Genomic DNA, 23,512 nt, shown 5'->3' with positions numbered 1-23,512 from the left:
TGCTGCTGAATATGGATTTAACATGAATATGCTTTAGCCCCATGGTTTTTGCCTCCCAGGTCAGAGCTCCACATATGGCACCATCTCGAGGGCACAGCTGGGCTTCTCCAGCCCTTGGTAGCTGGGCACAGCTCAAAGATGAGCTCGTTTGTGGCTGACCCAACAGAGCTATGGTGTGGTGCTCTGTGCAGAGCTGTTGTCCCCCCAGTCCCTTTCCCATGCACGCTTGGCCTGGCTGTTTTCCTTGATGTTGGTTAGGAGAAGCTCAGGAGAGCCCCATTCCTCTGGCATGCTGCGTGCCGAGGGTGGTTCAGTGTGCCGGTGCGTGCCCTGCCTGGCAGAGGGGAAAGCCTCTCCAGCTTTCATCCCACCCATGGAGAGAAACGTGGGGGGCTTGTGCTGCAAAACACCTCTTCCTCCTGCCAAGTGCTGGCAGCCCCCATTGCTCCCGATCCAGCTCTGCCCCCTCTGCCTGCCAGCCAGGGCCGGGAGCCAGGGGCACCGCCACCCTAGGACCAAGGTCCGGTGCGGGTCTCTCCGGTGGACCCCGCACTCGGAGCATCCCCAGGGTGCCTGGTGGCTCCTTTGGCTACAGGGCCAGGTTCGCACCCCAGCTCCGGCCCTGCCTGCACTCCGCGGTGCCTGGGGCATCACCCCCCCATCCCGCAGCCCCTCCCGCTGCCCGAGCCCGCCCCGGGGGCGGGCGGCGGAGCACGTGGGGCCGCGCCGGGCCGGGCTGAGTCACTCCCTGCCCCGAGCCCCGCGGCGGAGCGGAGCGGGCGGCGCGGCTGGGATCGCATCGGCGCGGCTCCGTGCGGCTCGGGAGCAGCATGGGGGCGGTGGCGGTGCTGCGGGTACCGAGGCTGTCGCGGGCACCGAGGCCGTTGCAGGTGCTGTTCCCCCTGGTGCTGAGGCTCTCGCTGCCTCTGGTCGTGACCGGTGAGTGCCTAGGGAGCCGGGTGTTGGGGATCAAGCGTGCCGAGGGTCAGGGATGGCGCGGGTCAGGGATGCGGGGGATCAGGTGCCCTGGGTGCAGGGGAGCCGGGGTGCTAAAGAGCCTGGGGTGCAGGGGAACTGGAGTGCTAGAGTACCGGGTGCGGGGGATCCGGAGTGCAGGGGATGGGGAGAGTAGGGGATCCAGGGTGACAAAGAGCCCGAGGTGCTGGGGATCCATAGTGCAGGGCATCTGGGGTGCCAGGGAGCCCAGGGTGCTGGGGATCTGGGGTGCCCGGGAGCGTGGGGTGCTGGAGATGCATAGTGCAGGGGATCCAGTGTGCCAAAGAGCTCGGGGTGCAGGGGGTCCGGAGTGCTGTGGATCCGGGGTGCCAGGGAGCCTGGGGTGCTGGGGATCTGGAGTGCAACAGATCTAGAGTTCAGCTGTCCAGGGTGCGGGGTTGTTTGGCGTGCAGGGAATCCGGGGTGCAGGGGATTTGGGGTGCAGAGCCAGAGGATCTGGAGTGCAGAGCAAGAGGGTCTGGGCAGGGGTGGTGTTGTGTGCGGGGGTGATGAATGAGAGGGTGCGCAGCCCTCAGGGCTGCTGCTGCAGGAGCGGAGGAGCTCAGGTCCACAGCCCTGTCCTTGCTCCTGAGCTCGGAATAGCTCAGCGGGGCTGTCCCGTGCTCTCAGGCTTAGATAACCGTGCCCACAATGTAAACAGCTTCCCTGGGACCGCCTGGCACAGCGCGCCAGGCTGGCCCTGCCAGGGGAACCCCACGAGAAGCAGCTCCATCATCACCCTGTGGGTCACGCCTGGGGTGGTTGACTCCAGAAGAGATGGGTGAGAAGGCAAAAGGGTAGCAAAGCCCAAGCGTGGGCTCTGGGACAAGGGACAAAGGGCAGCAGAAGGTGTGCTATGAGGAAGGCCCTGTTTGTGCTTGCTCCTTCTGGGCAAGAGATGCCCATTGGGCCCTCACGAGACAGGCTTGACCTGACCTCCCCCTGCCTGCTGGGATGAGCTGTCCCAGTTTTTGAAGGATGTTATTTTTGCCTTCCAGCCAGCCTGTGGATTCAAACATGCAAACATTTCCAAACGCAGTGGCTGATCTTTGTTGCTGTGGTTCCTGACTGTCCAGCTTGTGACAGCTCTGTCCCTGCCTGCAGAAAAGTGCCTGTGTGGAGAATGGAGATGCTGAACTGCAACAGATGAGAAATAGGAGCTTCCAAAACTACTTGCCACAGTGGAAAATGTGACCCATGTGCCTTGCTGCTAGGCAGGGGCCTGGCTAGGGAGACCACTATGTAAGGGATAATTCCTGGGAGGGAAGGAAAGGGAGTGTAGTTACTTGTATAGTATAAACCTGGGACCCTCCTGTCCTGACCCTTGCTCCTTCGCTGCTGTGTCCCACCCTATAGTATCCTGTGTTGGAGGCAGTGCAGATGCTGGGGAGCACACGTTCACTGGCGCTCCATTCATGGGGGAGCAGCCAGGTCCTGCTGCTGAACAGAAGCAGCTCTGTCCACTTGGCCTTGGCCAACTGCCAGGAATGATCCTTGGGATGGGGCTGGAGACCTGCTGAGGGGCGTGGGGCGAAGGCATCCCCACGTATCAGCAGGAGCTCTCTCTCCTCCCATGCTGTAGCTCATGGCAGTGCATTGATGGAGCATGAGGTCATGCAGAACAGGCTGGGCAGTGCGGGCAGGGACTTGAACCACTGCCCAAGTGTTTCTGCCTCCCGAGGCTGGGCTAAGGGAGCTACACCATCTTTTCAGAAGCCTTCATGGAACACTGGCCAGTCTGCCACCAGTGTGTACCCTGCAGATGTGGAGTGTCAGGAAGAGTAGGATTAACTCAGAGGAGCCCTGCTATTAAAAGACTAATGAGTGGGAGCTCACTGAGTATTAGCTTAGGCTAATGAGAGCTGTGCTGTTTGGTGTGGGTCCAGGCAGCGAGCCCACAGCTCATTAACTTCCACCTTCTCCAGGGCTTGCCTGTAGTAAGGAGTTATTCCTGGGTCTCCACCCAGCCCTTACTCTGATTCCTGCAGCATGGCAGAGGAGAGTCTGGCACCAAGGTATGTGCTGTCCTGGCACTTGGTGAGGAGTACCGAGGCATTCAGGGTGGGAGTCTGGTCTAGGTTTATGGATAATGCCACTGTCTTGCAGCTCTTGGGGCAGAATAAATTGAGGGTGGGAGGAATTTCACTGGGGTTCTTGCAGTGTGATTTAGCACTTCAGTGTTGAGCAGAAGGTTGTGGTGGGTTATCCTCGGCTGGTTGCCGTGAGCTGCTCCTTCACTCCCCTTCCTCAGCAGGACAGGGGGAGAAAAGCAGATGAAAAAGCTCCAGCGTGGGTCCTTCCCATGGGGCACAGCCCATCAGGAGAAGGCTGCTCCGGTGTGGAGTCCTCCATGGGCTGCAGGGTGGATATCTGCTGTGGTGTGGTCCTTCACAGGCTGCAGGGAGACAGCCTGCATCACCATGGTCTTCTCCATGGGCTGTGGAGGAACCCCTGCTCTGGCACCTGTCACATCTCTTCCTCCTCCTCCTTTGCCCGGGCTGTCTGCAGGAGGCAGGGACTGCCGGTCTCCAACACAGGAGCAGCTCCTGGTGTCTTGCAGAAGCCACCTTTGCAGCCCCCTGCAGCACCTCGCCGCATAAACCCAGTACTGTGGGAGATGTTGGAGGTGGATGAACAGCAAGGGAGGATGGTGCAGCCCGTGCAGGGATGTGCCTGTGGGCTGCAGCTGCCTCGTGGGAGCTGCTGGGACAGTGATGGAGGTCTGGCAGGCTTTGTGCAGGGATGGACACTGCGCTCCCTCCTTGCGTGTCTCCAGCTTGTGAGAAACAAGGCGTGCGGGCTCCCCCTACAATGGTTTCTGGTTTGGTCTCGGGAGTTCTAACTTTCATTAGCAAAACTCAGCAATGGGACCAGCTCCCTTGGATAATCCTGTGCTGTTCATGCCTGAGCGAGCCCCAGCCTGGCTACCCCTGCTTCCCAGATAAGCATCAGATACACTGGATGCACCAAAAACGTGGGTTTCCCCTGGCTTGGGTTTGATGTGCAGGCTCTGTTAAACCCACTTTGTTGTGTGCCAGGGCAGGACAGGTCCTGGCCACTCTGTCATGCTCATTCTCATCACTTGTGAATGCCAGAGGTTCTGTGTAGGTTCCAGCAGCCTCTCTGGGTGCTCCCCTCCCTGCAGCATCCACAGTTGGAGTAGTTCCTGCTTTTGAGCTGGGATGCCTCCATGTGCATCCACAGGGCTCTGGTGGACACCGGCCTTTGGGATGGCTCGCAGTGACGTGTGGCTTTGCTTCCAGGAGACTTCTGCGACGTGAACCACTGTCAGAATGGGGGCACCTGCCTGACTGGGATTAATGAGACCCCCTTCTTCTGCATCTGCCCTGAGGGCTACGTTGGGATTGACTGCAATGAGACAGAGAAAGGTGAGGGGCTGACCCCTCACGGGTGCTCTGTGAAGGCCAGGAGCCTTGCAGCATGGTAGTGTGCCCTCATGGCCTTGGGGTCCAGCCCTGCTGATGGGCACATAGAATGGAGATCTAAGCAGGGATGCGGTGACCTCCATTCCTTGGGGGGAATGCAGTGTCTCCAGGGAGTGACAGCCCACTGGTGCTTTTATATTCCATCCATGCCCATATTACCGCTGTTTTCCCTTTCCCCAGGCCCCTGCCATCCCAATCCTTGCCACAACAATGGCGAGTGCCAGCTCGTCCCGAACCGTGGGGATGTCTTCACTGACTACATTTGCAAGTGCCCTGCGGGGTACGATGGGGTGCACTGCCAGAACAGTGAGTACAGGGGGAGAAGGGGGCTTAAGGGCTTGGGGACCCCCTGGGCAGCATTGGAGGGACAACCGGTGGGTGTTTAATCTGTGGCTGTGTTGGGCACTAGGCTCTATCAGGGACCAAGGGCTGGTTTGGACCTTGCAGGGTGGAGGGAAGGACCATGGCGTGGGGATGCGGCGGTGTCTGAGCTTTGCTCTGCATCTCTGGTGCCTTGAGTAATGGGAATAGGGGTGCCTCAAGGTTCAGCCTGCTCCATATGGGGTCCCAGCCTTGCCATGGCTGTGTGTCCTGATGCACATGTGGCAGCAGTCAGTAGGGACATGGCTTAGGCAGCTCTATAAGTCAGTGCTTCAACCTGTGCCACCGTATCAGCAGGGACCCTGCTGTGGCCCTGGCTGAGGGGACGTCTCCCCCTTTTCCTGCTGCACTGAATGAGGGGTGTCCTCCCCAGGACTGGCTCCTGGGTCTCCTCCTGAGCTCCTCAACTCTGTCCTAGACAAGAATGAGTGCTCCTCCCAGCCTTGCAAAAACGGAGGCACCTGCCTGGACCTGGATGGTGACTACACCTGCAAGTGTCCTTCTCCGTTCCTGGGGAAGACCTGCCACATCCGTAAGTCCCTGTCCCCCACTGCTCCATCTCTCATTGCCAGGAGAGATCTCACCAGCTGGTTTAGGGGATCTGAAGGGCAGCCACGGGTGCCTATGTGCTGGCTGCCCTTGATGCCAGCAGGGACCTGGTGGAGGGAGCGTCCCTGGGAAGGTGCTGTCTTCTCTGTGGGGGTACCCAGAGCAGCCCTTTCCCTTGCTCCCCAAACCTCCGTGCTATGAGAGGGTTTGGTTTTGTGGATGAGGAGGGGGAAGTACACCTTCTGGACAGCCAGGTCCTTGGGCAGGTCCCCACCTCCTGCCCTGTCCCCAGACAAGAGGCAAATGGCTCCCTGGTTTTGCTTCCTGGTCACTGTCTCTCTTTGGTGCTGATGTCCCCACTGCCCCCAGGCTGTGCTGTTCTCCTGGGCATGGAAGGAGGAGCCATCTCTGATGCTCAGCTCTCAGCATCCTCTGTCTACTATGGCTTCCTCGGCCTCCAGCGCTGGGGGCCAGAGCTCGCCCGCCTCAACAACCATGGCATTGTCAACGCCTGGACCTCCAGCGACTATGACAAGAGCCCCTGGATCCAGGTACCTGCAGCAGGACTGGGAGCACCGGCGCAGCGGGCAGCCCTCGTACCCATGGATGGTCTTGCTGGGCTGCTCCTATGGGGTTTATCTGGTCCTGGTGGCAAGTGTGGGGCTAAATTGCTGCACAAGGGGCATCTCGTGATGTGCCTGGGGAAGACAAGGTCCCTGGGGTTGAGATTTTCCCTTCCTCGCAGTGCCCTGAGCAGCCCCTCTCCTGGTCTTGATGTTGAACATGAGCCCACCCTCCCATGCTTGGGCACAGGGCCTGTGCACCCCATCCACACTGCTCCCTGCTCACACCCTCCTCCTTACCCAGGCCAACCTGCTGCGGAAGATGCGGCTGAGTGGGATCATCACACAAGGCGCTCGCCGTGTGGGCCAGCAGGAGTTTGTCCGTGCCTACAAAGTCGCCTACAGCCTGGATGGGAGGGAATTCACCTTCTGCAAGGACGAGAAGCAGGACACAGACAAGGTGGGCAGTGATGCTCTGTGTGAGGGCAGCGCTGCGGGTGCTGGGGTGGCTGCGAGCTGCATCCCAAACTGGCCCCATGTTTGGGGAGGTGCTTTTGACCTGGGTCAAAGGCACACTGGGAGCTGTCCTAGCAGCGAGACTGCAGAGGCAGTTCCAGTGCCAGGCAGCACTGTCTGGCTCTGTTTAATTGACCATAGTAAGCATAGCCAAAGAAGCAGTGCTGACTTATTTAGGTCATTCAGATAATGTCTTTATCGCTGACATGGGGACTGGGCATGGTCTGGAAGGGCTGGTGAGCGGATTATGTGTCTCAGTGCTGTGTCTGCACCAAGCATGAGCTGACTGTGTCTCACTCTCGAAGCAGGAATATTGCCATTCCAGGGAATGGCTGGGAGAATCTGCCTTGCTTTAGAGAGCAGAAAAGTTGCTCTTGTTTCTGCAGCAGTGGAGAAAAATGCAAGAAAACATGGCCTGACTCTATTTATTGTGTTAAAAAGAAAGAAATGAACCACCTCTGCTGCTTGTGATTTGAGGAGTATCGCTGTAGCTGGAGGGAGCTGGTGTTGCTTTGTGGGGCAAGGACAGAGCAGGGAATATAGCTGCTGCAAGGTCATGCACTGCTCCAGGGCACTAAAGCAGAGCCCTGCTTCCCCACTCGATGCTGAGGTCTGTCTGCTGGGCAAGGGGTCTCACGCAGAGGCTATGGCAGAGCCGGGACACTCTGTTGGCCGTTGCAGGTCTTCCCGGGGAATGTGGACTATGGCACCATGCAGACCAACATGTTCAACCCTCCCATCACCGCCCAGTTCATCCGCATCTACCCGGTGATGTGCCGCCGCGCCTGCACGCTGCGCTTCGAGCTCATCGGCTGCGAGATGAATGGTAAATGCCGGTGCCTCTCCTGAGTGTCCCCAGGGACTGCAGGGCAGGGGGAGACACGGGGCAGGGCATTGCCCTTATACTGGTTTGGATCCCCTGGGATAGAGGATTTGTTTTTCCCATACCTGCTATGTGATGCCTGGAAATACCCCTGGGTGTTTTGGGGAGCACAACCCATTAATCCCACCAGTTTAAGCTGCATTCTCACACTGCTAACACCTCCCAGCCCAGGGGTTTTATGGCACCCTTCCCATTCTGAGCTGTGAACTGTCTGCTTTTCCAGCTGGAGAGTCGAAAAGCACTGGAGGATCAAAGTCCTCTGGGAAACATGAGGAATGATTAGCCTGAGCTCTTTCCCTGTGCCTCTGGCATTCCTGTCCTGTGGCACATCCCCAGCAGCCAAGCAGGACCCATGTTGTGAGAGCAGGGTGCCATGGGGGCTTGGGTCACATCCTGCTGCTGTATGGGGCCAGCTCTGCTTTTGGCTGGGGATGTCTTTGCATTGCTCTCTTCACCCATAAAAGCAGCCTCCTGCCTCCTGCCAGAGCTGTATTCTGGAGCCAGGCTGCGCTGTGAGGACATCTGTACATCCCTGCAGCAGGAGGCACTGTAAGACAGGGAATAGCTGGGAACTATAATCCCAGGAAAAGGCAAGCCAGTTGTTCTGCTGATCCTGGCCGTGGGGGGAACATGGGAACGTGGGGTTGGCGCCCACCTGGGTTATGGGGTTTTGCCGTGGGCTCTTTCCTTTTCACTGTCTATAAACTGTTGTGTTACAGTGTATTTCAACACGGCAGGTTGCTCGGAGCCTCTGGGCATGAAATCCCGCCTCATCTCCGACCAGCAGATCACAGCCTCCAGCGTCTTCAAGACCTGGGGCATCGACGCCTTTACCTGGCACCCCCATTACGCTCGCTTGGACAAGACAGGCAAGACCAATGCCTGGACAGCACTCAACAACGATCAGTCTGAGTGGTTGCAGGTGGGTCTTGGTGCCCTCCCTTTGTAACCTCAGTTCTCTCCCCCAGCTCCTCCAGGTGTGCCCGGGTGCTGGAAGCAGAATGGGCACAGCGGGAGATGCTGGGATAGAGCAGCCGGAGCCCTGCTGTGGGGCACACAGCTGAGATTGCAGGGACAGGTCAGGATGGGGCCACCACCACCCACTTTAACAGCAGTGGGTCAGACACATCGGTGCTTATGGAACAGGGTGGTGCCGTCTCCGCAGACCTTCCCATGGGGTGCACCGAGCCCTCAGAACCCCAGTGCTGCATAACCCTATTGGGGAGTGCTGTCCCAGCCTGGGGTGACCGTGCCACGATCCTCCTGCTGCCCAGAATGTTGTGTTTCTGTTTTGCAGGAAAAATACTGGGTTTGCTTTTCTCTTCCCAGTCTGGAATGGGAACAAATAGTTTTGAAATTTCCTTCTCAGTTTCCTTTCCTCCCCTGTTTTTATCCTTTTCACATGATTTCATGACATAATAGGACAACGCAGTTTAAATATTTGTCCTGCTTTTTATTTGGGGAATGATTAAAAGCAGCTGCTTCGTGGCCCTAAATAAACCAGTTTATCAAATGACTGCTGGTGGGGTCGGGATGACACGCTGAGTTGGGCTGTTGCACCACAGGCTGACTGTGGACGTGCACGCAGATTTAGATGTGTGCTCACATACATACATGCACACGTGTGTATCTGTAGCTGGTTCTGCCCTCGATGAGCATAAAACAGGAACTAAATGAAGGAGACTTTCAGCTCTTTTGCTGGTTTATGTGTAGCGTGCCAGCAGCTGTAGTGCAGTGTGGCAGAGTAAAGAGAATAGAAACCATCTCACAACCCAACTGTCAGACCGTGCTGAACTGCATATTTTCTCAGCCAGAATCACTTTCCAATGGAAATACATTTCCTTTGGGAATCCTTTATTTTTTCTGAATTCAGATTTTTTTACTGTCATTCCCACATTGACCTTTTCAATGAAAAATATCAGGGTGGCAGCAGTAGGGAAGGGAGCTGAGATGGAGAGGTTTGTGTCCCGCTTTGGGTCGCTTTGAGGGATGCTGCAGTGGTGTTCTATTAGTTGCTGTGGTATTGGGGTGGGGGTCAAACAATGAGGGCCAGCACATCCCAGGTACCCCTGGGACATGCAGGATGCTCTGAGGTGGGAGGACTGCTCCTGCGAGGAGCCTCAACGAGCTTTGTCTCTGTGCCAGATCGACCTCCAGGACCAGAAGAAAGTGACGGGCATCATCACGCAAGGAGCCCGTGACTTTGGGCACATCCAGTATGTGGCAGCCTACAAGGTGGCTTACAGTGACAATGGCACATCCTGGACCCTGTACAAGGATGGACAGACAAACAGCACCAAGGTGTGTGGGGCAGGGCAAGGTGGGCAGCAATCTGGGCTTCAGGGATGCTGCTATGGGATGGGATGGGATGGGATAGTGGCAGGAGGTCCTGGAGGTGCTGACACCCACCTTTCCCCCCATAGATCTTCCATGGTAACAGTGACAACTACTCACACAAGAAGAACGTGTTTGATGTGCCCTTCTACGCCCGCTTCATCCGCATCCTGCCCGTGGCCTGGCACAACCGCATCACCCTGCGCGTGGAGCTGCTGGGCTGTGATGAGTAGGCACGTGGGGAGGAAGGACGGGGCTGCACCTGCCCACCACCCAAGCCTGCACCCTGCCCACCTCTGCCCGCTCCTGCTCTGACCTCACACCCCTCTCTTCATGTCCCCAAACTCGGCAGGCGGCCAGGAGGGCTCCCCTGCCCTCGTTGGCGCTGGGGCCACAGCATTGCACTTTACAGGGCTCTTAAGGTGGGATGTGGGGACAGCTCCTGCTCTTTCACCCCACTAGCCGGGGGGGAGGGGTCCCCCTTGTGTGACCGGGACTTGACTGAGGGACCTTCTCCAACTGGGGCTTTGTTGGAGGACCCCCGTCACACAACCAGGGCTTGACTGTATCCTCCCAGCTAAGCCTGGAGACACATTTTCTCCTCCTTTTCGCTTCTGCTTCCAGCAGAGAGGCTGCAGCCAGCTGCAGTCTCCTGCCTGCAGTGGGGCTTGGGGCTCAGCAGCTTTGGGGGGCTTAGGGTAAGCATCCTGGGCTTGCAGCCTCCAGCATCCCTCCTGCTTCCTGCATGGCTGCAAACAGGGGCTCTGAAAAACCCACTTGGCTGTGGTCCCCTGCCCATTGTGCCATGCCCTGGGTCTCCTTGCCTGTGGTGTCAGCGCTGCATAGTGTGAGGGGAGTGATGAGACGGCTCCTGTCAAGAGGCACCAGGTCCCTATTGCCCGTGGCTCTGCCCGCTGGGTGTGTTTTGGCAGTCGTTGCCCATTCCCCTTCCTGGGACCATGCGGCTCCAGCATCTGCCAAGTCTCAGCATTGCCCCTGTCTCCAGTTAGGGATGCCTGGAGGTCCCTTGTCCCCAGAGCTGAGCGGTGATTGGGGGGGCCGCAATCTGGTGGTGGGGCAGAGGTGGTTTGTAGCCACAAAGGTGTGGAGGAACGATGGGCAGGGTGGGGTGGTGGTTAAACCACCACAGAGCACTGTGCCATGACCCTTTTTGTACCCTGACTTCTTTCCCTTTCCATGGGGTGGAGGGGAGCCTCTTGCAATGCTCGAGCCCTCGGGATTAGCAGTAGGAGATGAGTGAGGCCCAGCACTGGCATCAGGGTGTCCTTCCCTGGTGATGCTTCCCCTTCCTGCTGGGATGTGAAGTGGCCACGGAGCTGGGCCGGCAGCGGGATGGCTTTGCCAAGCGCCCAGGGAGCCTGGGTGGGATGACAGCAGTGGCCCTGCTCCAGGGTGTCTCTGACAGTATTAAAACCAGCTGAAACTGTTGGCTTGGCTGCTCTGTGCTCCCAAGAGCCACCTCCCGAAGCACAGTCCTTTGGGATCCCCCCTGAGCCTCCTCCATCCCAAGGGGCTGCCTCCTGCCATGCTGAACCCATGTCTCTGCTTTCGCAGCCCCTCCTAGCACCCTTCCCTGCACAAGAACCAGAGTACCAGTGCATCTTCCCTGCTGCCTCCACCCCATCGCAGCTGCCAGAGCCTGTGCTTGCAGCTGAACAAGCACAATGGGATGGGACATGGGGAGGGGAGGCTGCTATCAGCACCCCACGCCCTGTGTCTCCTCCTTTGGCTTTGATCCTGGAGCAAATCCATCAGCTGGGAGCAAAACCAGCTCTTACACCCCAGGGCTGCCCAGGGGATGCTCCCAGCATTGAGGACAGGGTCCCTGGTAGGAAAGGAGCACTGGGGTGGACAGGACAGAGGAGCTCTGCTCCCCTCCAGAGCCTTCTGCCCTGAAGTTATCATGAATGGCCCAGGACAACCTGCATCCCACCACATCTCTCCATCCCTGCAGCCCTGGACCACCTCTATTCACCTCTGTGCTGCCAGCAGCGCTCTGCTCAGGCCATGCATCCCCTTCGCAGGCCCCTGCCTGGCCCCTGGGCACCAGAGGGGCTGCTGGCAGGGACCAGGCTGAATCCGCTGTGGCTGCTTGGTGACAAACAGCAGCCACAGCTCGAGCCAGTGACAGGCCGCCCGGTTCACCTCCAGACGTGCCACCCTTATCACGGGGAAGCTGGGGGAGAGATAACAGCAGCTTGTTCTGAGTCCAGCCAGGATAGCCCTGAGCTGGGGCACGGCACAGGCTCCATGGGGAGGGTGACGGGACCAGATGCCCTGTGTCAGAGCAGGGGATTCTGTTGTGGCCCGTTGCCACCCCCCAGGCAAACCCCTCTGACGGATGCTGAGCCCCTTCCCAGCTCTTTGGCATTTCCTTCCTCCTCCAGAGCCCTAGGATGGGGAGTTTGATGAGGATGAGAGCGCCCTTCACACCGTGCAGAGCGCCTCACGACTCATCCCCATGCCTCGGATGCTCTTCCTGGACACGGCTGGGTTGCTGGAGCAGCAGGAAGGCTGCGGCACCCCGCTGCTGCTGACTCGGCTGCCCGCGAGCCAGTTCCTCAGGAAGCAGCCGTCGGAGAGAGCATCCTCTCGCCTCCACCCGGAAAGCCCGGCACAGATCACAGCCGCCTCCATCCCACCAGGAACATGGGGTTTCCTCCCTGATTTGAGCCTTGGGCAGCAGGTTCCTGCTGGAATTGTCCCATGCAAGTGCCATTACACGGAGAAACCCCTTCCGTGTGGCTATGGAGGAGCTGTGAGCTGCTGAGGTTGAGGCGGGGAAGACACGGGTGACACTTTGTGGCTCCCATTCAGCCAAAAGCTCGGCCGGCCCTAAACACGTGCCATAAACACGTGCTCTCAGGTCAGAGATACCCTGGCCCTGTGCAGCTTCACTCACCCTGAAACCCACGGTCCCACCCTTGGGGAGCAGAACACAAATCCAGGATCATCCCTGAAGCTCCAACAATACGGAGAGAGGTGGGAGGGAGTAAAGGGGATTCCTCCTTCCTCAGAGGGCTGCCCAGGGGCCCCTCAGTGATCACATCCAGACACGACTATGGCCAAACATGAGCTGCTGTTGAAATGAGAAGCACAAAAGCATCCCTATCTCCTTCCTGCTGCTGCAAGCTCAGGTGGGGCAGAGGATGGCTCCTGGCTGGCGCCGCGGCGCAGGCAGGACGGGGCAGCGTGTGGCTTGTTCCTGGCCTCTGAAACAATGGGAGAGCCACACCAAGGAGCAGCGCGCCCCGATGGAGCTGTCTGTCTGTCTGCACAGCCCGGCATGAGGAGGAAACCATCCCCATCGCTGCCTCGCTGTGTCATGGATGTCTTGGGCAAGCAACTGATGGCTGGGATGCGACTGGGATGCAGCCAGGATGAGATCCCACCCCTCTGCTATCAGGGCAGAGCTGGGGGGACAGGGGACACTCAGTTGGGATGACTGCAGCATTCCCAGCCACCACACTCCCACATCCGTAGTGTCAGGGAGGGTTCCAATGGGTGTGTGTGCCGGGAGAAGGAGAGCAATGAGAGCCATTCCTCCAGACCCCGGGTCCCACCGCCATCCCCGGTTAGGGCTTCCCCTGGGAGGCAGGGGCCGGCGCTGGAGGCAGGTAACACCGTTTCCGTGCTGGCTGCTCCCTATCAGCGCGGCGGCGGCGGGCAGACAGGACTGCACCCGTGGCGGGGGGCAGTGAGGAAGGGGGGTCCCGGCCCCTTCACCCCGCAGCCAGCCCGGGGTGGTTTATTTTTACACCAGTTGTTTGCTTTCCGGCCTGAGGCGGTGGCAAGAGCCGGGCCGGGCCCCCCGCGCCTCATTTCCTTGCCATAAAACAACAAAGTGGGGGGCGAAGAGGCGCGCCGGGCCGGGGCAGGGGGGCGCCGGGTCAGGGCACACGCTGCTCCGTGGCTCCTCTGTGTCCTCGGCCCCACTGGCCACCCCTGGACCAGCATCCCTGTGTCCGTGCCATCACTGTGCTGCTCGTCCTCAGGGCTGGATGTGGGGCTCTCAGGGCTGCATGTCTGTGTGCTGATGGGAGCCGGGTGGGGGGCATCACCCAAGGGCAGCGATGATGCCTGCTCAGATGGGTGCAATCACGCACCACAAAGCTTTTCCCCTGTTTTTTGTGCCTCTGCTTTGCCCCCATAGACACAAGTGCATCCCAAAGAGGCTGGACCCCATGACTCAGCTGTCTCCCCTGACCCTAGATCAGGCAGACACTGCACATCCCCAGGCACAGTCATCCATCCCGAGCCACTTGTGCCCACGGTGCTCTTGCCACCTGTGTGCTCCACACCTGCATTGGCTGGGGACTGTGGTCAGTCCCCTGATGGGACACAGGACAAGACATGTCTCTTCTTCCCCAGCACCAGGTCTTTGCACCGGACATTATGGGGTGCCACATGCCCACTAGCCCAAATGGGGCGCCACATGCCCACTAGCCCCAATGGGGCATCCTTGCTCCTCTCCCCAAGCAGGCAATGCGGGCAGCAGGTACATCACGGAAGAGGTGTGCGGGCAGGGTACAGTCAGCATCATACAGGCGCATGGCGGGGGGCCGGGGGTACCCATCCCAGCTCCGGGCTGCGATCAGGGGGTTGGGAAAGGCGTGTGTTTCCCTTTAAGAGGCAGGCCCTGGAGCTGCTTCCTCTCAGCCCTGCGAGAGCCCTAAACAGTGCATCTGCCTGCAGCCTGCCTGCACGCCTGCCCGAAGCCTGCCCGCAACCAGCAGTAAGTAGGGTTTAGCCCCGGGGTGGTGGGAAGGGCTGGCACCCCGTCGTGGTGGGCACCCTGCTTGGCAGGGAAGGGGTAGCATCGCTATGGAGGGTGCTGCGCATCACCACGGAAGGTGCCAGGCATCCTGTGGTGGGTGCTGTAGCACGATGCTCAGTGCCATTGCAGCTGAGGACACCGCCTTCCCGGTGTGTCACCTCAGCACTGGGCTCTGAGGGTGGGGGTGTGTGTGTGTGTGTGTGTCTGGGTATGGGGGGGGCAGGGGGACCGGTGCTGGTGCCCCCAGACAGAGGTGTGAAGCTGTGGGTGCTTCGAGCCCACCATGCCTCATGTGGGCAGCACGTGGTTCATGCCTGCTGGGCTGCAGTGCCGTGCAGTGCCGTGCAGTGCCATGCAGTGCTGCCGCTGAGCTCCGCTGGATGCGGTGTCTGTGGTGTGGGTGCACCCTGTGCCCTGCAGCACTGGCTCTGCACACCCCATCGGGTGGCTGCACCCCACAGGCGGGTGAGCAGTGGCACCAGCCATGGAGGGTAGACCAGGAGCGAGCAACCCATGATGGCAACCGCAGCCGGTTCATGCCCTGGTCCCCAGAGACCACCTCTGTACCTCATATCGGACCCCATATCGGGGGGAGCATCCTCACTCCTACAGCGCCCTGCCCGGGGCACCTTTGCAGGCACCCATAGACCTTGCCTAAGCAGGGGCAGCTGTGCCAGACCCCTCCCCACTTTGGAAGGGGGCTGCCGGAGCCTTGCCGGGTGCCGGGCCCCCTCTGCCGGCTCCGGGAGAGCTCGCAAGCCGGCAAATACCGCTGTGATCTGCCCTGGGTGAGCCCCATGCGGGGCACCCAGAACTCGGGCAGCACGGGTCTCCGGTGCTATGGGGCAGCCGGGCTTCCCTGCACTCAGGGGATGTGGTCTGGGAGGGAAACGTGTTGCACAGGGATGATGCCAGCCGTGTCTGTGGTGTGAAATAGCAGCCCAGAGAGCAGGGGGTCCTCAGCCATGCTGGGTGGGTGCCCCCCGGCTCTGTCCAGTGCTGGGGCAGCCCCGAGCTCTCTCCTCCCCTCCTCGCTGGGTTGCACGCTCGGCTGCCTCTGTAAACTGAGCTTACCGCGGGGCTTGGCCATTTCTCTCCCCCCACATCCCATACGTGATGTTTTCCCGGTACTCCCAGTTCAAAGGACATCCCGGGATCTCGTTTCTCCTGGATGCACTGATCCCTGCTTGGTCTCGGTTTTCCCCTCTGGGTCAGGTGCTCCTCAAGCCCCAGCGGGCGGCAGAGTTGAGTGCAGTGGTGCATGGTGAGATCCATGCAGGAGGATGGGGATGGAGGGGACTGGGAGTTGTGGGGCAGGTCTGGGGGCATGGCTCAGGTTGCCTGTACCCTCCCCTGAAGCTGTTCTGCTGGTTCTTCCCACCCCTCTCCTTGCATCCCTGCGATGGGTGCAGCCCAGAGCTATGTGCCAGGCAGCTCGGAGCACTCCTGGTTATTGTGGGGTGTTATCACAGCCCTTTCCCCCTCCACAGCCCAGGCTCAGGGTCTGGCCTCGCTCCTCAGCCATGCTGCTGCTCCCACTGCTCCTGAAGGCTGCCCTGCTGTGCCTGGCCAGCGGCTCCCACCACCCCTTCTACAACGGCTTCTACTACAACCACATCATGAACGACAAGGGCAACGGGCAGGAGAAAGGTACATCAGGGATGGGCAGGAAAGGGGGCCTGGCGGGTTGGTGCAAGGGGCTGAAGTGTCCCCCTTTCTCTGCATGGGGCTGGGACCCATCTCACTGGGGGGATGTGGGGCCCAGAGGAGCAGGCAGGGATGCTCCAGAGGTGCTCAGGGAATGCTCATGGGATGCTTAGGTTGAAGAAGTGGCTGGAAGGAGATTTGGGGATGCTCATGACCTGCCCATCATGCCTTCCCTCTCTATCCCCAGTGGTTTACTTCAATGGAGCCAAACTCTTGGTGGAGACTCCCAAGGACCCCGTCTACAGCTTCAATGGTGGCAATGTCACCCTGCCCTGCCACTACCGCTATGAGCCCGACCTGGAGTCCAAGCGCAAGATCCGCATCAAGTGGTCCAAGCTACGGGATGACTACACCAAGGAGCAGGACGTGCTGGTGGCCATCGGCAAGACCTACATGGCCTTTGGGGACTTCCGTGGCCGCGCTCACCTCCGTCAGGGTGGCCGGCGCGAGGCCTCGCTGGTGGTCAGCGATGTGCGTCTGCAGGATGATGGCAAATACCGCTGCGAGGTCATCGATGGGCTGGAGGATGAAAGCGAAGTGGTGGACCTCCGGCTGCAAGGTGCGGGCACAATGGGGACTGCAGGACCCCCTGTGCCAAGCCAGGGAGCCTGGCCTGCCCATGGCACCCCTCTTTGGTGGGTGGTGGACTGGGAGGCTTGGTGTGATGGGGTGGTGGCTTGGGGCTGTCTGACAGTGAGTGGAGCCCAGAGCAGGATGCTGGGGGTGCTACTGAGGAGTTGGAGTTGGGGGTGCCCCCATGGCTGCAGTGTTTCCTGCCTTTACCACCCGTCTTCCTGCTGTGCTGCATCATGTGCAGCTGCCCCTCACCTCCCAGCTCTGGATGTCCCCTGCACTGGGATGCACCTTGGTGACTGGGCCAAACCCTTTTTCTTCACTTGGAACGAGGGACCTGACTCAGCCCTGGCTCCACTGCCAAGCTGAGAGCTGTGGAAATGTCCCTATTGCTGTCCCCCTGCCCATCCCCTTGTCCCCACCAGTCCCCATGGCTGTGGTCCGTGGTGGTGCACATGTTCCTATTGTACATCCATCCCATGCTGGTGGGCCATGTGTCCCTGGGATTGTGGCCCATGCATCCCCATGATGCTGGCCCTTGTGTCCATGTTCCTGTAAGCCTGCACATCCCTGTGATGATGATCTCCCCATCCCCACAGGGGTGGTCCATGCTCCCCTGGGACCCCGGCCTATGTGTCCCCAGGACTGTGGTCCCTATGACCCTGTGGTGGTGGTCCCTGCATCCCTGCTATCGTAGGCTATGCATCCCTGTATGTGCAGGTGCCATCCCCGTGAAGGTGGTCCATGTGTCCCCAGGTCCCTGTGTCCCTGTGCCACCAGATGTCGCTGGCAACTCGCCGCAAGTGCCTGCATCCCTGCAGCATCCCCATCCCTGCATGCCTGAGCCTTGGAGTGGTCCCTGTTCCAGAGCCTGAATTTGGGATGGGCTGGGGACGCACGGGGGCTACCCATGGAAGCCGGCTGAGTGCCCTGTCCCTCCCCAGGCATCGTGTTCCCCTACCAGCCTCCCCATGGGCAGTACAGGCTCAACTTCCACGAAGCTGAGCGAGTCTGCCAGGAGCAAGGCGCCATCCTCGCCACCTTCAACCAGCTCTTCCAGGCCTGGAGCGAGGGGCTGGATTGGTGCAATGCAGGCTGGCTGGCCGATGGCACCGTGCAGTACCCCATCCGCCTGCCCCGCAAGCCCTGCGGCGGGCTGCAGCTCGCCCCAGGCATCCGCAGCTATGGCCCACGCCACCGGTACCTGCACCGCTTTGATGCCTTCTGCTTCTCCTCCACACTCAGAGGTAGGTGCTGGGCCAGGGATCTTGTACCCTTAGGGCTCAGCCTGGGGGGGGGGATGCTCTGTGCGGGAATGCTCCGGATGATGCTCAGCACTGATGCTCCCTTCTCTCTCCTAGGAGAAGTTTTCTACCTGGACCACACGGCTGGGATGACGCTGGAGGAAGCCAAGCAGAGCTGCCAGGATGCAGGGGCTGAGATTGCCCGGGTGGGACAGCTCTACTCTGCCTGGAAGTTCCTGGGGCTGGACCGCTGCGATGCCGGCTGGCTTGCAGATGGCAGCGTCCGCTACCCCATTGCCAAGCCCCGCGCCAACTGCGGCCCTCCGGAGCCTGGTGTCCGCAGCTTCGGCTTCCCCAGCAAGGGCAGGTTTGGGGTCTTCTGCTACAAAGAGAGATAAGGAGCAGGGAGGGCTCCTTCTTGTCCGGAGGATGTTTCCAGCCTGATGGTGCCCAGTGTTGGGCATTGCCCAAGGCTGTTTTTGGGGTGACTGAGGGGGAGTGGGGTGGGGGTGGGATGGGAGGCTTCTTTTTGGTTTATTTTTACTTCCTTTATATCTTCCACGTCCTGCTCAGCAGTTGGGGCAGCGCAGGGCTGTCCCTGATGGTCCCCATGGGCCCCTGCCACCCTACGGGTGGTGGCCCCTTCCTGCGTGGTAGGATGTCACCAGCACCTGCCTGCCCTTCCAGGCTCATCCTGCCCTTCCAGGCTGGTCCTGCCCCTGACCTCATGGCGTGGGAGGGAGGAGAGGCTGGAACGGACTAGAGGCAGAGAGTGGGTGTCTCTGTTGCATCCCAAACCCGGCCCTGTCCTACTGAAGGATGCCATTGTGCCTGTTCCTGCGGGAGTGCCAGTGCCTTATCTCCACGCACCCCTCGCCTGGACTCCACTTGAACTCTGGTGCCTTCTTCTTCAAAGCATTTGGTTATGAAAATGTGTATTTTCCTGGACCTCTTCTAATAAACCCATGGAGAAATCCATGGAGCGATGTGGCTGCGTCCCCATCTCTGCCCCAGCAAAAGAGAGGGGTCTGCCACAAAAAGGATGTGGAGATTCCTGGCTGAACATCATCTCATCACCGCTTGCTCAGCCCCGCGCCCACCTGAGCTCTTGCAAGGGCCTTGTGCTCCCTCATTAATGGGTGTTAATTCACCCTATGGGTATCAGGACTGAAAGCTGGAGGGTGAAGCAGTTCCTGCTGGTGATGGGTTTTAGGTCTGTGGGTTAACCGCTCCTAGGATGAGACCTGAATAAGGGGGTGATGTTCTACCCCAGGGTTCTTCTTCAGTTGGGGCTTAGGACTCTTCCTCCTCCCTCCATTGTCCCCAGGGCTGAACCCTTGGGTGCTGGCTGGCGCTGAGCTGGTCCCATTTGGAGCACCCAGTCTGGACTCCCATTCCTTCCTCGCTGCTTTGCCATGGGAGACCCCTGCCCCACACATTAAAAAACAACACTGACAGAGCGCCTGCTCCGATTTCACTCTCTTTATTATTTATCATTCTTTCAAAATAGGATATGTTCAAAAATATAAATAGGTGCAGGGAACGCTGGTGCCCCGCACGGTCCCCTGGAAAGAGCACGTTGTCCCAGGACGGGGGGGGTGGCAGGGAAGCAGAGAGGGGCTGCAGCCCCCGGCTCCCGGGTCTCAGCATCCCCTCGCCTCCCCTCCTCCTATAGCTCCTTCCACCACAGCCCCCTGGCCCTCCCCCCCCAGCCCTGATGTGCTGCAGCAGTAGGAGGATTCTGGAAAAGAAACAATAATAATAATAAAATAAAACCCCAAAAAGGTGCTGCTCACCCCGGAGATTAAATAACAGAAATAATTACATTGTTCGGGGATAAAATCAGGACAAAATATTCATCTTTATTATTTAACTTAACCCCCTGCCCTCTGCAAACCCACCCCCCTCCCTGTCCCCGAAGGCACGAAGATAATTGGAACCGGACAGTTAGTAAAAATGCTGAGATCTAATTTGCTTTGCTTTGGTGCTTGGAAAAAACACATTAATTATTGTTTTTTATATATATACACAAAGGTGGGTTTGTCTTTAATATAATTTTTGTTTTTCCTTATATGACAACAACAAAAAAAGCAACAAGAAGAAGAAGAAGAGAAATCGACTCTGTTAATAGAAGTGTTCCGTTAAAAATCTCTGTTTCTCACTTTCGGTGTCTCTCTCTGGCCCCGCTCTAATGGGTGGGTCTGTGCACGGCTCTGCCGCTGGGTCTCGACTGGCTCCTAGGGCTCCTTTTGTATAGCCTGCGCTGGTAGTTGGAGGCTGAGGAAGAGGAAGGAGAAGAAAAGGCACCTTGTAAGCAGGAGGTGGGATAGAGGTGCTGCTCATCCCGCGCTGGCTGCCCTGGGCAAACACAGGCAGCACTGGGTAGCAGCATCCTCTCTGCGGGTGCTTGTCCCATCCCTTAGCTCCGCTAATAGGGTGGGCATGAGGACTGCTTCCCCATCTCACCTGCTGCAATACCGGTACCTCCCCAGTCCTGTAGGACAGGGAAGGAAGTATCCATCAGCAGTGGGATGTACTCAGGGCACAGGAGGGGAAGCAGCCCTGTCTGGCGGGCAGGAGCAAGGTCTCTGCCTAATTTCTGCTGCCAATTTTCCTTAAATCTGGCACTACTCCAGTGTGATAATTTCAGGATTGATGAAAGCAGCAAAAGCTGGTTTGGAACTGCCTGGCTGTCTTGATTGCTGGTGATCCATGCCAGGAGCAGCCTGCAGCTCTCTGGGTCTGCAGCAGAGCCAAGGGAATCAGCTGCTTCATCTGCACTATGGGCTGCCCTGAGACATCTCCATCCCTCCTCCTTCCATCTCCTCCCTAGGGCGGAGGTTTGTCCCTTAAGCCCATACTGACTCTCTCTGGCTATGGGAGCATTGCTTTAGCTGGAATTGCCCAGCCAGACCAGAACCTGGAGAGAAGGCCACTGGACAGATGTGATTTGGCTGAGGCCGATGAGATTACTGGGAAGCTGCAGAGGCAAAAGGATGGGACAGGGGTGTAGGCAGGCCTGGGAATGGGCTGGGACACCAGTGGGAGAGGGCTGGCTGCTGTCAGCTGGAGCCCTGACAGGAGAAGGGTCAAGAACCCAGCCCTGTCCCTTGGCTTAGCTCTGCTGCAGGGCTCCTGTCTACTCCCAGGGCTTGGAGGGACCATAGGAGACTACGGGTCCCTCCTCCTAACTCTCTCTGCTAATGCAGGTAGTGCCAAAACTCACCCTTTCAGAAGCCATTTCTACTACTTTCCTTTCTTTCATCAGCTTGGGCCCTTGGTGAGCTCCTTGTTGCCCTTTCCTGGCTCTGGAGCTGCCTCTGCCCTGTCTAGTGGAGGAGCACCCATGAATTCCCCAGGCTGTCCCTCCTGTGGCCCACACCTGCCCTGAAGATGCCAGGTCCCATTGCCCCATCACAGGGGATCTTTCAACAAGTCATGGGGACCATGATGTCCCCTTCTGCTCAGAGCTCACCCGCACCCTAAGATGATGCCCCCTTCATTCCCAGCTGCAGGGATGGATCAGCCCTAACCTGAAGGTAAAGGAACCTTTACATACGGTTTATGCAGGATATCCGTGGCTCCTCCCACTGCCCGTTGGGCTGGCACCGGATCGTGGGCACGTGGCGCTGGATGTAGCCTTGGTCGCACTGGTATCGCACCATGGAGTTGATTTCATAGCGGTCCTTCTTCCGACCAAAGGTCCTGGCATTCTCCACCATAGGGGGGTCCCCACAGGCCACTGCAGGAGATGGGCAGAGACATGGAGAGCTGGAAGAGTCCTGCCTCGCTGAGCGGGCAGCTCACACCCCGCACACACAGCCTTGGTGCTCCTCTTCTCCCACACATAAAACCTTAAATCCTCCTGAGATTGCCCTGACCCACAAAATTTAGCGATAGGGGATATGGAAATTCTGGGATGGGGCTTGGGATTAAGCAGCTTTCTGCCTCAGAGTTCTATTCAGGGAAGGCAGGCATCACAACAGCCACTTGCTTCCACGGGAGGGCATGGAGGTGGTGTGCAGGAGTGATGCTGCAGCCAGGGTTTTGGTGTCTGGGGATGTGAAACCTCAACCTTAATGGTTCATCTTACTTGTTTTCAAGCCCTTGGGAAAACCTTCAACTTCTATTAATTCCTTCCACCTTTTCGACCACCCTTTACAGTGACAAAAGCCATGTTCATGTGCACAGGGAGCTCCAATCCAGCCCTGCAGCCACTGCCAGAGCTCCCTATGTTTGCTGGCACGACATGGGGTGCTGACCTGTTCCTTTCTTGCAGGTGAAAGGGAGGTGATAGTTGCAGGGAACATCGTTCCATTCGCCTTGCTCGTGCCAGATCATCACCACGCAGTCCTCACCCGCCGCAAAGAAGTTATCGGGTTGGTTGGGCCTCCAGTTCTCAAATTGCTGCAGGGAGAGGAAAGGTTGAGCCCTCATCTCCTATTCGCTCCTCCATCCTTGTTGCTGCCTCACCAGTTGCTACTACAGTGGTTGTATCTATTGCGATGGTGACCATGAGCTCTACAAAGTTTAGAGCTGCCTCCACCTTTCAGTGCCCAACCCAAGCACTCAGCACATAACTCATGGGACTTTTTCCACCCAAGGGGAACCTCTTCCCCCCACTGAATGTCCCGTGGGATTCAGGCTTACCAGGGAGTGCCCATCGGACCAGCGGAAATCATTCTCCACAGCTCTGTCACTGAGGCCAATCCACTGGTAGTCCTGTGCATGGCCTAGAAGAGATAAAGGGAGAAAGAAGAGTGGGTCGTGGTTCCCATGTACCTCGTTGGAAGTGTTTCTTTGTTATCTCAGCTCTCTCCGATGTCCCTTTCCCCCCACCCCCAGTATCATGCTTGTCCATCTCCTCTTTCAGTGTCCCATGAGCACAGATCCATCTACACTAGCATTGGTCACTGAGCTTGTTGCATCAAGGGAATGTGTTGTGAACAAGTCACATCAGCAATGTGGTGAAAGTAAAGTTCTGTCCTAGTTAGAAAGGGCTCTTTCCTGTCTCACGGCTCATAGACTCATGGTTTGGGTTGGAAAGGACCTTCAAAGGTCATCTATTCCAACCCCCTGAAATGAGCTGGATGGCTCTTCCTCTTCCACTTAAGGGTGAGGAAATATCTGAGCACCAGTGAGGGAAATTGCGAGGTTTATGTCATTTTGGCTAAATCTGTCCATAGACTCCATAGAGTTCAATGGACGGACCCATGCCCAGTCTCAGGCTGCCCTCAGCACTCACTGTTCACAAACTCTTGCTCCTCTGGGGTGATGATACTGCTCAGGTGGGCTTGATGTTGTCGGCATCTGGCCTCTGCATCCATCCAAGTCTCCCTGTCTTCAAAGTGCCTATAGCAGTGGCCTTGGAACTTGGTCCAGCCTTCCTCACAGTTTTCCTGGTCTGAAACACACAAAGGAGGGATGAAAAGGAGTTGATGCATGGTCTGGAAGCCTTCCAACTCACCTCTTAGCAGTTCGTGCTCTCATGGCATGGGACAACACATGGTTGCTTCCACTAA

At 58.4% G+C, this 23,512-nt stretch overlaps 3 protein-coding genes across 8 annotated transcripts in view; 2 read left to right on the top strand and 1 right to left on the bottom strand.

Annotated features, from left to right (window-relative positions):
• Positions 1-815: 815 nt before the first annotated feature.
• On the top strand, positions 816-11,117 carry MFGE8 (milk fat globule EGF and factor V/VIII domain containing). Of its 4 annotated transcripts, none has more exons than XM_057424037.1 (10): positions 816-939; positions 4,260-4,385; positions 4,623-4,748; positions 5,242-5,355; positions 5,742-5,923; positions 6,240-6,395; positions 7,133-7,277; positions 8,072-8,256; positions 9,480-9,635; positions 9,758-11,117. In XM_057424037.1, the coding sequence occupies exons 1-10, from the start codon at positions 831-833 to the stop codon at positions 9,899-9,901; spliced, it is 1,443 nt and encodes a 480-aa protein (XP_057280020.1). In that variant the 5' UTR covers positions 816-830; the 3' UTR covers positions 9,902-11,117. The 4 variants fall into 4 exon arrangements, with proteins under 4 accessions (XP_057280020.1, XP_057279936.1, XP_057279846.1 ...); XM_057423953.1 differs by having other exon boundaries at positions 8,054-8,256; XM_057423863.1 differs by having other exon boundaries at positions 5,197-5,355.
• A 3,072-nt stretch (positions 11,118-14,189) lies between these two features.
• HAPLN3 (hyaluronan and proteoglycan link protein 3) lies at positions 14,190-18,976 on the top strand. Of its 2 annotated transcripts, none has more exons than XM_057423652.1 (5): positions 14,190-14,424; positions 15,988-16,116; positions 16,361-16,732; positions 17,691-17,993; positions 18,108-18,976. In XM_057423652.1, the coding sequence occupies exons 2-5, from the start codon at positions 15,990-15,992 to the stop codon at positions 18,386-18,388; spliced, it is 1,083 nt and encodes a 360-aa protein (XP_057279635.1). In that variant the 5' UTR covers positions 14,190-14,424; positions 15,988-15,989; the 3' UTR covers positions 18,389-18,976. The 2 variants fall into 2 exon arrangements, with proteins under 2 accessions (XP_057279635.1, XP_057279553.1); XM_057423570.1 differs by having other exon boundaries at positions 15,957-16,116.
• A 741-nt stretch (positions 18,977-19,717) lies between these two features.
• ACAN (aggrecan) overlaps positions 19,718-23,512 on the bottom strand; it is a 48,716-nt gene continuing 44,921 nt past the window's right edge. For both annotated transcript variants that reach the window (XM_057423452.1, XM_057423371.1), the window contains exons 14-18: positions 23,236-23,394; positions 22,641-22,723; positions 22,253-22,397; positions 21,550-21,732; positions 19,718-20,267 (exon numbers count right to left, since the gene is read on the bottom strand). In XM_057423452.1, coding sequence (XP_057279435.1) covers positions 20,179-20,267; positions 21,550-21,732; positions 22,253-22,397; positions 22,641-22,723; positions 23,236-23,394 — 659 coding nt within the window. In that variant the 3' untranslated portion in view covers positions 19,718-20,178. The remainder of the gene's footprint in view (positions 20,268-21,549; positions 21,733-22,252; positions 22,398-22,640; positions 22,724-23,235; positions 23,395-23,512) is intronic.

The sequence above is a fragment of the Pezoporus wallicus genome, unplaced genomic scaffold, assembly GCF_028554395.1.
Source record: "Pezoporus wallicus isolate ANWC-B61680 ecotype Strahan unplaced genomic scaffold, APGP_CSIRO_Pwel_v1 contig_3952, whole genome shotgun sequence".
NCBI classification, from domain to species: Eukaryota; Metazoa; Chordata; class Aves; order Psittaciformes; family Psittacidae; genus Pezoporus; species Pezoporus wallicus.
The sequence above is the reverse complement of the archived record's forward strand: the minus strand, read 5'-3'. Positions and strand labels throughout refer to the sequence as shown.

Coding starts and splice junctions, on each gene's coding strand:
- MFGE8 (XM_057423779.1), top strand. CDS start 831: ATGGGGGCGGTGGCGGTGCTGCGGGTACCGAGGCTGTCGCGGGCACCG. Junction 5,356..5,741: donor GGGGAAGACCTGCCACATCC/GTAAGTCCCTGT, acceptor CACTGCCCCCAG/GCTGTGCTGTTCTCCTGGGC. Junction 7,278..8,053: donor CATCGGCTGCGAGATGAATG/GTAAATGCCGGT, acceptor GTTGTGTTACAG/TGTATTTCAACACGGCAGGT.
- HAPLN3 (XM_057423652.1), top strand. CDS start 15,990: ATGCTGCTGCTCCCACTGCTCCTGAAGGCTGCCCTGCTGTGCCTGGCC. Junction 16,117..16,360: donor GGGCAACGGGCAGGAGAAAG/GTACATCAGGGA, acceptor CTCTATCCCCAG/TGGTTTACTTCAATGGAGCC. Junction 17,994..18,107: donor CTTCTCCTCCACACTCAGAG/GTAGGTGCTGGG, acceptor TCTCTCTCCTAG/GAGAAGTTTTCTACCTGGAC.